This window comes from Stegostoma tigrinum, chromosome 7 (assembly GCF_030684315.1).
Source record: "Stegostoma tigrinum isolate sSteTig4 chromosome 7, sSteTig4.hap1, whole genome shotgun sequence".
In the NCBI taxonomy this organism is placed as follows: Eukaryota; Metazoa; Chordata; class Chondrichthyes; order Orectolobiformes; family Stegostomatidae; genus Stegostoma; species Stegostoma tigrinum.
Genome location: NC_081360.1, coordinates 22,410,716 through 22,425,075, shown reverse-complemented (window position 1 = coordinate 22,425,075; position 14,360 = coordinate 22,410,716). Strand labels below are relative to the sequence as shown.

Genomic DNA, 14,360 nt, shown 5'->3' with positions numbered 1-14,360 from the left:
TCTCTGCTGGAACCAGCACTCTAAGCACAGTTTAAGGGTTACCTGTGATGTCTCTTAAATATTGACTCTGTCATCGATGCCTCCCAGGGACCAAGCTTAGCACAAAGTTAGAACCAAACTAATAACCTTTGAATTTCATCTCCCGGCTATCAAAGATCTGACTGTATCTCTCTTGCTTCTAACCCCACCGTCTGGAAGAGCGTCCCACTCACTGCTGTATTCATCGGGTTGATTAAAGCCAACGTCTTATGTCAGTGGATCACAACAGACTCCATAACAGTGTATGCGTGTTGAATGAACTCAAAACAACATAAACACTGCTTCAACAAACAGGCAAGGTGGTAACCTTACATTATTCTGCTCACTGAGCTAGAAGCACATCGCTCCTTGCAGGGGAAGTCTTGCTGTCACCAAACCCCTCCCTTAAAAAAGTTTATTTTTCCCCCAGATTTAAACTCAAATCTTACATCCTTCCTTTTGTATGATCTTAACTTCAATATTTATCATTTTTTGTGTTGAATCACCAACTGCGAACAACATCTGTTGACTGATCCACTTTGGATCATTAGCTGCACTGACTGAAGATGTGATGTGAAACACACATGACAGTTGAGATAATCCCTCTTCTGAGGTGCTCCCAGTTTTGGCTCAACAGTGTCCACAGAAAATTGTCTGGGCAGTCTCTGATGTAGGTGTGCACCCAAGGGTGCCACAGAAAGACATGCATCACTACAGCACTTTTCACCACCACACAGCTTCCCAAAGCTCAGTGGCCAATGCAATATTTAAATACAGTCACCATTGTAACTTCGGAAACACCACAGCCAATATACACACAGCAAGTTCCCAATGAAATAATAACCAGGTTTTATTGACGTTGTTCAAAATGTTGTCCAGAGCACCAACAACTTACTCTCGTGCTTGGTAAACATCAGCTCTTTTATGAGCCTCAGAGAGTTCTTGATTTAACATCTCATGTAAACAATAGGACCTCTGACAGTGTGGCACTCCTTCAGGACTGGACTAAAGGGGCAGCCCAAGATTACATGCTGAAGTTTCTGGAGTGGATAGCACAAGAACCCCATATAAAACAGTGTCATCATCTCCCCTACACCATTCTTCTACAGCTCACAGGCTCCTCCTTCTCATTATGAGGTGACATATCTGAAATCCCAGTTGCTGCTCAAAGCTTCCTGACTTCCTCAAACACGAGCATGCCAGCGCTAATGTAAATTCACTACCCTTGCAAATGGGCATTAAAGGCAATCAGAGTTTGTGACTGAATTCCCAAAGTGGTGCTGCAGATAGAACCCCTGTTTCTGACCCCTCTGATCAAAGCATTGGTGTTAATTCAAAATGTTTTCCACGCCGTAGCTCAGTGATCAATTGAGCAGATTAATCAAAACATTTCCAACAACACATTCTCCTTTCGTTGTGAAATCCTTCCCACTGCTTAACAATTACTGAGAAAATAGCCAAGATAAATAAACCAGCTCAAGTACAAAACAGCTTTCCATATCTTCCAGGTGACACACCTCTGTCAGCTCACATTCCAGACATTAGCAAGGTTTTGAGAGGTTCTTAAAGCGTGCTGTTATGACAAATACCAGCTAGCTTGCAGCAACAACCTGCAGAAACTGCCCCGTCACTGCTTGACTTCAGCATCTCACCTAACCCCATGAATGACATCAGGTGGTCCCTAACCCTGTTGTATTAAGAAAAGAGATGGAGTCTCAGCTATTCCAATATTTTTTAAAAATTGCCTGGCGTTACTGCTTAAAACCATCGAGTTCCTGCCCATATGACATCAGCTGCTCCACTTGAAAATTACAACCAAGCTGCTGAAAACAAACTTAGCAAGAACCGACTTGGTCAGTGGACTTGCTTCATATGGAAGCAATTTAGGATTTTATACTTTTTGGAGAACAGCTGGACAGGACTATAGTTTCCCTCATTGTAGAAAGGCATGAAAGCATAGAACTCAAATCACCAAAACTGAAAAGTTAAAAAACACCGCAGAAACTCAACAACAGAAGCAGAAGTGAGCTACTTGGGAACCTACAGTTCCCCATTGCTTTCTCTACAGGGAATGCTTTGAACAAGCAGAAATACCTGCCAATCAGCAGCTCTGTCTCCTGTCATGAGTTTGTCTAATCATCTGAAATTGGATGATCTCGCATTCGGCCTGAGGAGTGCAAGATGAAAAGCTTCAATAACATCTCTCTCTCTCTCCAGTAATATGTAAGAAAATAATTTAATTAGGCAGCCAATGGAGACCAATATTCTTGTTTAATGTTAGTGCAAATACCATTCTCATGCTCCCAGATGCTGATATATTCTGGAGCACAGTTACACAGCACAAGCAATCTCACCCAACCGACCATTTTACACATACATACTTCAGTGAGCATTACAAGGATGCTCCAGGCAGGGTGACATCATAGCCATGCCCTGAATCTATTTTTGGGGAGGGGGCTCTCTTAGGATCAAAAGTATCTTCGACTCATTGCAAAAACTGGACATTAGAGCAACACCCAGTCAGGTTACTGCTCAACAGCGCTCACACTTTGCAGAGTAACCCACACATGGGGCACCTCTTGTTTGTGCATTTTGCCTTAGTTTCTCAATACCCACCATTCTCAGCTGACAGGATGGGTAGATGCTCTTCTACATGGCTAATCTGTACTCGAGGAGTAAAAGTGATGATGATAAGGTGCTAAGCCTGATAAAAGCAAACTAGACTCTCATGTCAGCTCAACTGAACTCTCTTTCCTAAGTAAAGACTGCCCTGGAACGCTGTCCAGTTTTTGCAGCGTTTCAGATCTATGCACCAAGAGAAAATGTTACAATGTTTAATTTTAGAAAGGGGAACAGGGGCAGGTCAATGTTTTTAAGAGGTTCAACTGAAGGTTTACTCAACTATCTCTCAGACTCTGCACTGAGTGCCACCCAAGCTGATGACCAACAGACACCAACATTAATCATCACCGTATTCAGGTTATCCTTAGAGAAAGTTCTGGATGGAGCAGCTAGTGTATGCATGGCATTCAGTGAAAGCTCAGTGGCAAGTGGTCCTTCACTGCACCACTTCTTAGCTTCTGAGTGCTTACGCCAAGCGATGTGGCCACAAACACACTCCATCCACAGATAATTTGTACAAGCATGCACAAGAGTGAGAGAGAGAACTAGAATCCAAGGAAAAGAAAAAAGGTGGGGGGGGGGGGGGGAGGAAACAGGTGTAATTTTTTACTCAGTTATCCATTGGTTAAAAAGGGATATTTGTAAATAAAGTCAATGCAGGCAAGAAAAAAAAATACACTCTGCCTTCTTGTAGACACTGAACCAGAAACAATATCCCCTGATATTCACTTCCAAAGTCTACCTGTGATTACCACAATTGACAATTTTCCAATTTTGTTCTCCAACAGCTTGATTCAGGGGTTCACGTTAGAAAATGCAGGGGTCTGGACACCTTCCACTCACCATTGCTTTGAAAAACACATTGAAGAGACATGGGTCTTGCTGCTATCGAATCAATTTACAAGCTCCTCAACTCCAGAGAGTAAAGGACGATGAAATAGCTTCCTGATTGAGACAGCATAAGTAGACAAGTGGCAGGGAAGGAGCTGAAAAATCAGTTCTGAGTCGGCACAAAGAGTTAATTTCTGTCTGAGATTCAGATGCATAGCTACTTTATGCTTACTCATTCAGGAAACTTGGGCATTGATGGCAAGGCCAGGCATTTATTCCTATAGAAAGAAGCAGCGTGCCATCCTCTTGAATACAATGGAGTGATTTTTTTAGGCCATTCCTGGGACCATTAACAGTCAACCTCGCTGTAGATCTGGAGACACATCTAGGCCAGACTGGGTAAGGATGGCAGATTCCCTTCCTTAAATGAACCAGATGGGTTTTTAAACACAAGAGCTTAATCATTTTCATGTTCACCATTTCTGGATTTGCTTTCGTTTTCTAATAATCAAATTTAAATACCACAGCTATCATGCTTTGATACATCTGGCTCCAAAATCACTGAAAGGTTAATTAGCAATCCCATAGACTAACGGTCTATTGACATTACCACTATTCATTCAGGCTCAATCACTGCATTTCTTAACAAGTTATGTCTTCTCAGCACTAGACAATACTGAGAGTGACTGCCATGCTCTACACCGTGTACATGACATACAGAAAAATTGTTTTTATAATGCGCGTCTGTGAGGCAGTGGGAAAAACCGAGAGGACTAAAGAGGCCTGAGGTTTCAGACCGGGAAGTCCAGGATATTCGAGATAACAAAGTGTAGAAATGGATGAACACAGCAGGCCAAGCAGCATCATAGGAGCAGGAAGGCTGATGTTTCGGGCCTAGACCCTTCTTCAGAAATGAAAAGAAATTCATTTTCTGAAGAAGGGTCTGGGCCCGAAATGTCAGTTTCCTGCTCCTATGATGCTGCTTGGCCTGCTGTGTTCATCCAGTTCTATACCTTGTTATCTCGGATTCTCCAGCATCTGCAGTCCCTATAATCCCCAGTCCAGGATATTTTACAAGTTTGAATGAACCACAATCAGAAAGCACTAACACAATCCCCATCCCAACAAAACTACTGTGTGTCGCTGACTCCGTGCTCCCTTATTCCTCAGAGTAAGTGAGAATGCACAGCAATATTCTTTACACTTCTGATATAGTGCAAGACATCGCATCTCACCTCACCTGTTGTTAACAGCACATTATGACTCCAAGCCACAATTCACTCAAGAGAAACACCTGGACACAGCCTGACCAAACTATTACCTCAACTAAAGCGTGGGTTACAGCACATTCACCTTATGTACAAACTGAACGGCAGCAGTGCCAGCTTGCCAAGTGAGCAAAAGGCAATCCATAACTATTAATCTCTCAGAATGATACAATATTAATCTTTGTCAACACTGCTGTATTCCCAAACAGGTTCAGCCTCCGAGACACGTGCAAAGCTCCTCACACACTGGTGTGCCGAGTACACAGAGGATGAATACACATGCTAATATTTTTTGCAAAGCAACATACAATTCAGTCTATTCACTGTCTGAATTGTACACTGATATGCGTCCAACTTCATCCCAGTGCAGAATATAAATGCAGACTGAAATGTAGCTCTAAAAAGAGCAACATATTGCACATTCTTGAGTCCTGGTGGAAAATGTAAATACGTTTCATCTATAGCTGGTGTTGATTGAGGACTGCATGAAAAATTGACTGAAACCACAGCTGCTCACTTTCAAGCACAAGAAAGACGTAAACAAAATGCTTTACCATCACATGAAACGTGCACCGCAATCCTAACAATGCACTTGCGTGTATCCATGCAGCTTTGTTTGAGTATGTCTGTGCGTGTTCATGTACCAATTCAATGTATATGAAGAAGTCCCTGCTTTGATTTTGTAGCCATGCCCAAGTGCGAATGTGTTTATCTAGATAACTGTGTCTCATCTCTGTCTACTTAAGAGTGAGAACGTGCCAGTGAGTTTGATTGTGCCTGTGAATATACCGTGAAAGTCTACATACCTGTGTTTGTGTATCTGTATTTGAATGCCTATGCATATTTTTGTATATGCATTCATCTGTGTCGGTGTTGCTTGTGCATGTTGGGGTGTGGCACTCCAGAGCATTTGTGTATTTATCAGTGTCTGTAAATCCGTACCCTGTGAGAGTACTTGCATTTCTGCATGGGTGGTGAGGATGTGGGAAGGGGCTGTTACTTATGAGTGTCTGTATCCTATGTGAGTATATGTTTCGGTAGCTGTGTGCCGGGGTTGGAAAAAGGGTGTTACTTCAGGATTTGCACCAGTATGTCTGTGGGTATTTTGGGAACATGCATGGATTTGGTAGGTATTTGTGTGAATGTGTGTGCACGCATTTGGGGGCACTGTGTGTGCGTATTTAAGAGCGTGAGTATGTATATTTAAAAGCGTAGAATTGTACTTGTGGGGCATTTTCTGTATGTATTTGGGGGTGTTTTCTGTCTATTTAGGGATATGTGTATATTGGGGGGGCATTTCCTGCGTGTATTCCGGGGGGTGTGTATATTTGGGGGGGGGGGCATTTTCTGTGTGCATGGGGGGGGGGGGGTCTTTCCGTGCACAGTTGCGCTTTAGAGGGTCTATGTTCAATTACAGCGCGCTGAATCACTGCGCTCGTACCGTTGAAGAAGCTCTTCGCTTTCAGGTAGCCGACACTCAGGCGGAGCACGGAGAGTTTGTCCAGGCGAGCACGAACATCCTCACCGAAGGGTAGCAGGCTGGTCAGTTTGTCCAGTTCACAATTCAACCGATCCCGGTGCCTTTTGGACGGATTGGATTTGACGCCTTCGGCAGGAGGTGGTTTCGGACTAATGACATGTTTTGTAATTTTGTTTTTTAGAGAGAGAGAGAGAGAGAAAGGCAGGAATGAGACAGGCTGAGGTCAGGACCACACGGTTATGATTTACAAAAAAAATCGGTTTAAACGAGCCGCCCGCCGACTCTTACCTTTTTTGCACGGGTTTCTTCCTCTTTTTCACGGCGTAGATGCCACCAGCGCTCAGCATTTTGCCGGAAAGTGTACAATCCACAAGGTGAGGAGCGGACCCAGCTCTCGGTGGGGCTCCGGCACCCTCCCGCAGCCCTGGCTGCAGACTCTCTCTCTTCTCTGCACCTCCCACCCCAACACTCCACTCAGCAAGATCACCCGATCCACTGGGTCGCAATCCTGGAAAAATCCCGTGCGCTGTCAGTAATGGCGAGATCCCAGTTCCCGGGAGTTGCTCCTTCCTCTCTCTCTCTCTCTCTCTCTGTATAAAACTGATAACTCCAGTAAAACAACGCCAGCGAATGTCCCCCACGACTCCTGCTTCCAGAGCGAGCCGCACTCTCCTCCTTTTCCTCTGTCTCTGTCCCACTGCGACCAGAAACTTGTCTCCTCTCTTTCTTTCTTTCTTTTACTTTCTCCGTTGTTGTGCCTTCTCCTTCTCCCTTCGCTGTCCCTGGGCTGGACTTAAACCCAATAGGCTTGACATCATAGGTTCCGGACTCCCGGAAAACGAGCTGAATCGGAGGAGGAGACTGTTTGTTTAAGGTGGCTTTGGCAATAGGACGGGGGTGGAGCGACTCCCGTCCCAGGACAGAATTTGATTCCTCTTAGGGAAAGTGTCATGAAACCACCCGCTCCTGGAATGGAAACCGATGCATCAAATCAGCCGGAGTTTTAAGGGGGTTTGTTTCTTTTTTTGCGTTTAGAATTTGTCGTTATTGGGATTGAGTGCTATAGTTCTGCTATAGTGCAGCCAAACCAATTCGCTCACCTCTGCAACATCCTAGAAAGAAATGAACCTGCATTTCTAATGCACAGCTTCGCCCAGACTTTGTGGGCTGCATCCGTCGGAGCTGAGGATGAGGGAAAGGCAAACGGGCTTGGTGATATCTCCACTGGTTCATGAACCCAGAGGACCCCATTAAAGAGATAATAGGAACTGCAGATGCTGGAGACTCTGAGATACCACAGTGTTGAGCTGGATGAACACAGCAGGCCAAGCAGCATCAGAGGAGCAGGAAGGCTGACGTTTCGGGCCTAGTCGCTTCTTCAGAAATCATTTCTGAAGAAGGGTCTAGGCCCGAAACGTCAGCCTTCCTGCTCCTCTTATGCTGCTTGGCCTGCTGTGTTCATCCAGCTCTACACTTTGGACCTCATTAAAGGTCTGGAGACCTGGGTTCAAATCCTGCTGTGGCAGATCAGTATTCAGTTGAAAACCTGTAGAGTCTAATGATGCCCAACTCTTACCTAGTCTAGTGTAGCCTATGTGTAACTCCAGCCTCATAATAATCAGGAAGGGTTACCAGACCCAAAACGTTAACTTTTTTTCCTTCACAGATGTTGCCAGACCTGCTGAGCTTTTCCAGCAATTTTGTCTGTGTTCCTCCTAATAATGTTGTTGACTTTAAGAATTTGATTTAGTATTGACACGTACCTAGGTACAGTGAAAAGTTTTGTTTTGCATGCGGTACAAGCAGATCATATCATACAGAGTGCATCAGGGTAATAGGACAGAGCAAGAAACACAGTGTTATGGCTGCAGAGCATGCATCAAGGTGTGGAATCAACATTCAGTTAAAAATTTAAGAGACCCATTCAGAAGTCGAATAATATCAGGGAAGAAGCTGTTCTTGAATCAGTTAGAACGTGAGTTCTAAGTGCTGGCCCAGCCAGCGATGCCCATATCCTATGAATGAATTACAAATATGACCATGCCGTCCACTAGAATTTACTCTGTTAAGTTTCATGTTCAATCTGTTGTAGTGGTAACTTGCATGCGACATATGTTATTTTACTGCACTGATCTCACTGTCATGGCCGGGGCATCTGAGTCCAGTGTCAACAATAGGTCAAGGTGTTTGGAGATGTTTAGGAGTGCAGAGCTAATAATACCTGAAAGTATTACTAGGTCTCCACATATTTTTCTCTGACACCATTGAATTCCCAATGAACTCTTCCACCTACTCCTACTGATTAAGGTCTCGTGTTCGGGGACAGGCAAATCTTAATTGGATGGGGACTGTCACATCAGCTATCCTTCTTAAAATATAGACAAAGAGAGGGGTAACAGTGAGCTTTAGGTCTTGAAAGGATGAAGCTAAAGAAATAATAATGGGGAGCCAGGAAATGGCAGAGAAATTGAACCAACACTTTGCAACAGTCTTCATGGTAGAGAACACTGATATCATTCGAAACATACTAAAATAAGGAGGAGCTAAAGGGAAAGAGAAATAAGTGCAATAACTATCACTAGAGGAAAAGTACAAGGGAAGCTAATGGGACCAAAGGCTGATGTGTTGGATCTTAAGATTTTTAAAGACATAGCTACAGAATAGTAGGTGCACCGGTAGTAATTTTCCAATAATCCATGGATTCTGGAAAAGTCCCTGAAGATTAGCAAACCGCCAATGTAACACCTTCATTCAAAAAAGGAAGGAGATAAAATATCAGGTAATAATAGGCCAATTACCTTAAGCTCTAATTTTTGGAAAATATTAGAGTTGATTGTCTATTATAAAGAATGTAATAACTGAACATTTGGAAAGAAGAGGGCTAAACCAAGTGAGTGCATAAGACCATAAAACTTAGATTCAAAGGCAGGCTATTCAGCCCATTAAGTCTGCACTATCATTCAAATTATATCATGGCTGATTGGTTCATTCTTAACTTCAAGCAGAGTCAGTGTGGCCTCCTGAAGGGGAAATGGTACCTGACAAATTTAATACAGTTATTTGAGGAGGTACCAATCAGGATAGATAATGGGAAATAAGTGGATGTCATATATTTGGATTTCCAAACAGCATTCAATAGGGTATTGCACAATGATTACATAAAAAGAAATGAGGACATTGTGTTGGGTGTACTATCTCAGCAATGGTAGAAGATTGGCTAATTAATAGAAAACTGAAAGTTGCAAAATGGAGGGCATTTTGAGGGGAATGAGAGGAGACCTTATTGAAACATGGAAGATTCTTTGCGGACATGATAGGGCCCTGTCAATCAGGAGGAGTGGTTTCCCCTTGTGGCATAGCCTCAGAGTAAGAAGCCATCCGTTTAAGCGAGGCGAGAAGAATCTTTACTCTCAGGGTGGTGAATCTGTGGAATTCTTTATTGCAGAGGCTGAAAGCAGTTATTGCGATTGAGGGGAATCCATCCTTCTCCACGTGAGTGAATTTTATACTGTTGAGGCTGGATGATTAACTATATTCACGGCTGAGATAGACAGAAGTCTAATTGCAGAATCAAGAATCATGGGGTTGAAGCAAGAAAGTGGAGTTGGAATGATCAGGTCAGCCATGATCTCATTGAGTGGTGGAGTGGACTCATTGGGTTGAGTGGCCTACTTTCTGCTGCTATGTTTTATGATCTTACAGCCTCACTTGGTTTAGCCCATGTCGAAGCAGGTGTCACAGACGTGTCACATGCAAGCAACTCTTTGGAGACTCCGGTGAGGGTCTGGATTTCGGTGAAAATTAAAGCAAGGTGAATCATTGCCAAGGAGCATGGGGAGTGTCCTCCCCTTCTCCTCTTCCAGGTCATGAATAATGGCACATTCAGCAAATCTTGTTAACAGCATAAAATTCACTCATCTAGAGAAGGATGCATCCCCTCAGTTGAAATAACTGCTTTCAGACTGCTGTGTGATCTTTATTACCCCCAGCCTTTCTCTTACCCTTCTGAAGCTAATGACCTGTTCTCCAGAGCTGACTCTGCACTGGACCTTTGGCAATGAGGGCTCACTGTCAGCAGAGCCAATGGTAAGTGTGGGCCAAGATGTTTCAAGGCACCATTTGACTTGTCCATATTCAAAACTGCTCAGTAATCTGCTTGGCCGTCATGCCTGTTTCTCACATTTTCCACGCAGTTGTGATATGGTAAGTTCAGACTTTAAAATGGGGCTTGTGGAGATGAAAGAGAAATCATATTAAAATTTGACACGTTTATTCTCAAATTCTACAATTTCCCGTTCTAAGAGTGGAGCGCTGTGTTTTTAATTTGTTTGAGCTTGTGAGATCTCCCTTGTCCCCTTTGCAAGTTGAAATTACTTAAAATCATACATTTCTAAAGCAGTATGGTCATAATTTGTGGGAATATATCATTAAGCTTCTGTGTCCTTTATGTCCCTCATATCCTGTGACACTACTCACCGTGAGCCAAAGAATAGGCCTGATTGGCTTCCAGACAAAATTCCACATATGACCTGGATGCCAATGTGATGTAAAAGATTAACTCCTTCTGGGGCAAAGGGGCAGACTGACTGTCACAGTAAATCCAATCAGTAACTACATTGTACCATCGCGCTGCTTCCCTTTTAAAAAGCAGAACCTGTTTTCTGGCTTAATAGTTAAAAAAAATGTACTTTATTTTAAAAAGTAAACTTTTGCTGGGCTAAAATATAGCTGCTGCCAATCACATGATATCAGTCGACTACAATTTCTAGAACAGTGTCAGTCAGCCAAAGGGTCGTGAGTCCGTGGAACTCCTGAAAAGGTGGAGGAGGCAGACTCCCTGAATATTTTTAATGCAGAGATAAATAGATTTTTGTTAAGAAAGGGGCTGTTGGGAATGCTGGTTTGAGGTTACAATCGGAATGGCCACGATCTTGTTGAATGACACATGAGGGGCTATACAGCCTACTCCTGCTTCTAATTCATTTGTTCATATTTACCAGAACAGACTGCAGGCGGTATTCTGCTGGAATCTCACACAACTGTATTGTGTGGGCATTACAGTCGACAAGCACAGAAGATCAGTAGATGGTACGACTCTAGAACAGGATCTAATGAACAAGGAGAACTATCAAAATTCATCATGCTTGAAAAGGCATTAATGGCCCACTATCTAGCTAATATAGTGAATAATGGTTTTGACCAGGGGCATGGAAACTGCCTTATTAACCACAGTGACTCATCCAACAACCGTGTTACATGACCAAAACTCCTCCAGTCTTTAAAAGTTTCAATTATACACTTTGATGCTTTCCCTTAATTTGGTAACAATCAGTCTACTTTTAACATCAAGTCAGTCTGTGAAGAATTCAACTGCTGAAAATCGCAGCAAGTCTCTGAGCTTGGCTAAGCCTGCCCCAACCCCAAGCAAAGTTCCTCAAAACCTTGTTTTGAAATTGTCCCTTGTATTCTTCTAGAAAGGGGACCAAATCTCCCCCTGTGCCAACCTCGAATTTAAAGGAACAGAAACAAAAGTTGCTGGAAAAGCTCAGCTGGTCGTGCAGCATCTATGAAGAAAACAATCAGAGTTAACGTTTCGGGTCTGGTGACCCTTCCTCAGAACGTTCACCGGACCCAAAATCGTTAACGCTAATTTTATCTTCACAGATCCTGCTAGGCCTGCTGAACTTTTCCAGCAACTTCTGTTTTTGTTCCTGATTTACAACATCTGCAATTTTTTCCGTTCAAATTTAAAGAATTCTGTGACTCTTAGCTTAACCAACTGAACCAGCTCGAATACAAATTCCTGTAAGAATTAAAGCTCATTAGACAGGATTTGCTGAACTCATGAAATGTTTTATTTTGAGTTATTCTTTATTATGAACTCTTTTTGTTCCCTTTTACTTCCACATATGCTTGTTATTCTGATAATGCATTCTGGGTGTGAATTTATAAATAAATCATATTTCTTATTTAACTCAAAAAATTAATTTTTTGCTGACCATTTGAAATTGGACGTCACAAACAGAGGGTTTAGAGAACACTCTCCACAGCCTGATTCAAAAGAGAGAAAGACGTGAAAATACCTCTGCTAATGGTCAGAAAAATGGAAGAATAAAAAGAGTTTAATTCACCCCTTGCCTGTTCATTGCTGCATTCATTTCCACCTCTGTAACATCACCCACCTTCACTCCTGCTCTCGATCATTCACTGCTGAATTTTGTATCCATGCCTTTGTTACCGCAAAACTTAATTAATCTAACACATTCCTGGCTGATCTCCCACAATCTACCTACAATAAATTTGAAGTTATCCAAATTTCTTCTGCCCATGTCTTAATTCGTGTCAAATCCTATTTCTTCGTAAGCCCTGTTCTCACTACCTTCCATTGACCAAGTAACGTCTTGATCTTAAAATTAATATTCTTGTTTTCAAATTACTACATGTCCTTTCCCTTCCCTATTTCTGTAATCTCCTCCAACCCAAAAACCTCTGAGGTATCAGCGCCCCTCCAACCTGAGCTTCCCGATTAAAATTACTCCACCACTGTGGCTGCATTTCCAGATGCCTTGGCCCTTAGCTATAGAGTTGCCTCCCTGAACTGCTCCAACTGTCTTTCTGAATTTCCTTCTTTCTCTCATTTCTTAAAACCTACCCCTCGGACCAAGCTTTTGATCATCCAACCCAATATCTCTTTTTGTGGCCTTGTGTCAAATTCTGTTTTATAAAGCCACTGTGAAACGCCCTGGGATATTTTATCATCCTAAAGATGTTGCTTAAGTAAAAGTTCTGACTTGTTGTTTATGGTAAGGATGATCTCACCAGGTTGTTTATAATATGGAAAACATTCAGACCATTACTCCAAATTAAGCCAAAGTAATTAAAACAAACATCTTAATTTCAAACTAGCAAAAAGCAAAAATTTGAAGTTGTCTTTGTTTGAAGGCTGACAAAACATTTACAATATTCTGCTGGACAGTGTAGTGAAGAACAAAGTAACAGCTACAGTGTAGTGGAGGCTGGGTGTTATGATGGGAAACTTAAAGCATGAAGGGGATACTTTTTCAGGACTAAAGAGGGTTAGGACCCTGAAAGGAAGGCTTTACTCTGAGATATTGGGAGACATGAACCTCAATAGGAGAGCTGGGTTATAGGAGGTATGAACCATAGTCAAACGTTAGGGTATCAGAGGTCCAAATTTAGATGGGTCAAATCTTTGCTTTGTATGTAATGTGTGAGATGTTGGGACAGAATTACTCCCATGGCACCTCTCCACAATGCCATTGTATCCATTTGAATGCTGTAGAGTAATTTGTACTCAAGTATTTACTGAAAACAATTAACTGATAACATCAGAGTGGCTGGCCAGGAATGCAACCTAACCTTGAAATTCAAGCAGAAATGGAGTCCTTCTCTTACTCAGTCATTGGGCCATCAGCATTGAATGCACCTGAACAGTGAGTGCTGGCTACCTTTTTCAATAATATTGCAGCACCACCAGGCCTGCTTGAGCCCTCATCCCACAGGCTGATACACAGATTTCATCAAGAACAGGTTAGTTCACTAACCAGAAACTTTTAAAGGCCAATAACAAGGGCATATTCAGCATCAGAGTTGAGATCAGTCAACACAACCTACACTGGAATCTTCAAATCTATTGTCCTGTGCGTTTCCGGATTGCATAACCTTTAATTGGTCAAAAAGACATTACAGTTCCCATTACGTAAACAAACCTTGTACAAGCTCCTGCATCAGGAAAGATAGCAGTTGTATAGTTATTCTCGTTGCACAGATCATCCAAAGACTGCAAGCTGATACTCTGGGAATGCAGGTTCAATTCCCACTGTTGCAGTTGCTGGAATTTAAATTCAATGAGTAAAATCTGAAATTGAAAGATAGAAAAATAATGGCGACCACAGCAGCTATCATCAATCGTTGTAGTCTGCTAATGCCCTGGATTGAGGGAAATCAACTGACTTTATTTGGTTTGGCCCAGAGTTACGGTGATGTGGTTGACTCTCAACTGTCCTCTGAATTGGCTGAGCAAGCCACACAAGTCTAGGCCAATTAGGCTTGGGCAACAAATGGCTCATGTCAGCGATGCCCATATCCCATCAAAAGAATGAAAACAAAGACCGAAATCA

General features: G+C 42.6%; 1 protein-coding gene and 1 long non-coding RNA gene across 2 annotated transcripts in view; one reads left to right on the top strand and one right to left on the bottom strand.

Annotated features, from left to right (window-relative positions):
• ahr2 (aryl hydrocarbon receptor 2) overlaps positions 1-7,061 on the bottom strand; it is a 139,791-nt gene extending 132,730 nt beyond the window's left edge. The window contains exons 1-2 of the mRNA XM_048534697.2: positions 6,508-7,061; positions 6,181-6,368 (exon numbers count right to left, since the gene is read on the bottom strand). Coding sequence (XP_048390654.1) covers positions 6,181-6,368; positions 6,508-6,566 — 247 coding nt within the window. The 5' untranslated portion in view covers positions 6,567-7,061. The remainder of the gene's footprint in view (positions 1-6,180; positions 6,369-6,507) is intronic.
• The window catches only part of LOC125454190 (uncharacterized), a 45,808-nt gene continuing 37,115 nt past the window's right edge, over positions 5,668-14,360 (top strand). The window contains exon 1 of the long non-coding RNA XR_007247947.2: positions 5,668-5,760. This is a non-coding gene — a long non-coding RNA (uncharacterized LOC125454190). The remainder of the gene's footprint in view (positions 5,761-14,360) is intronic.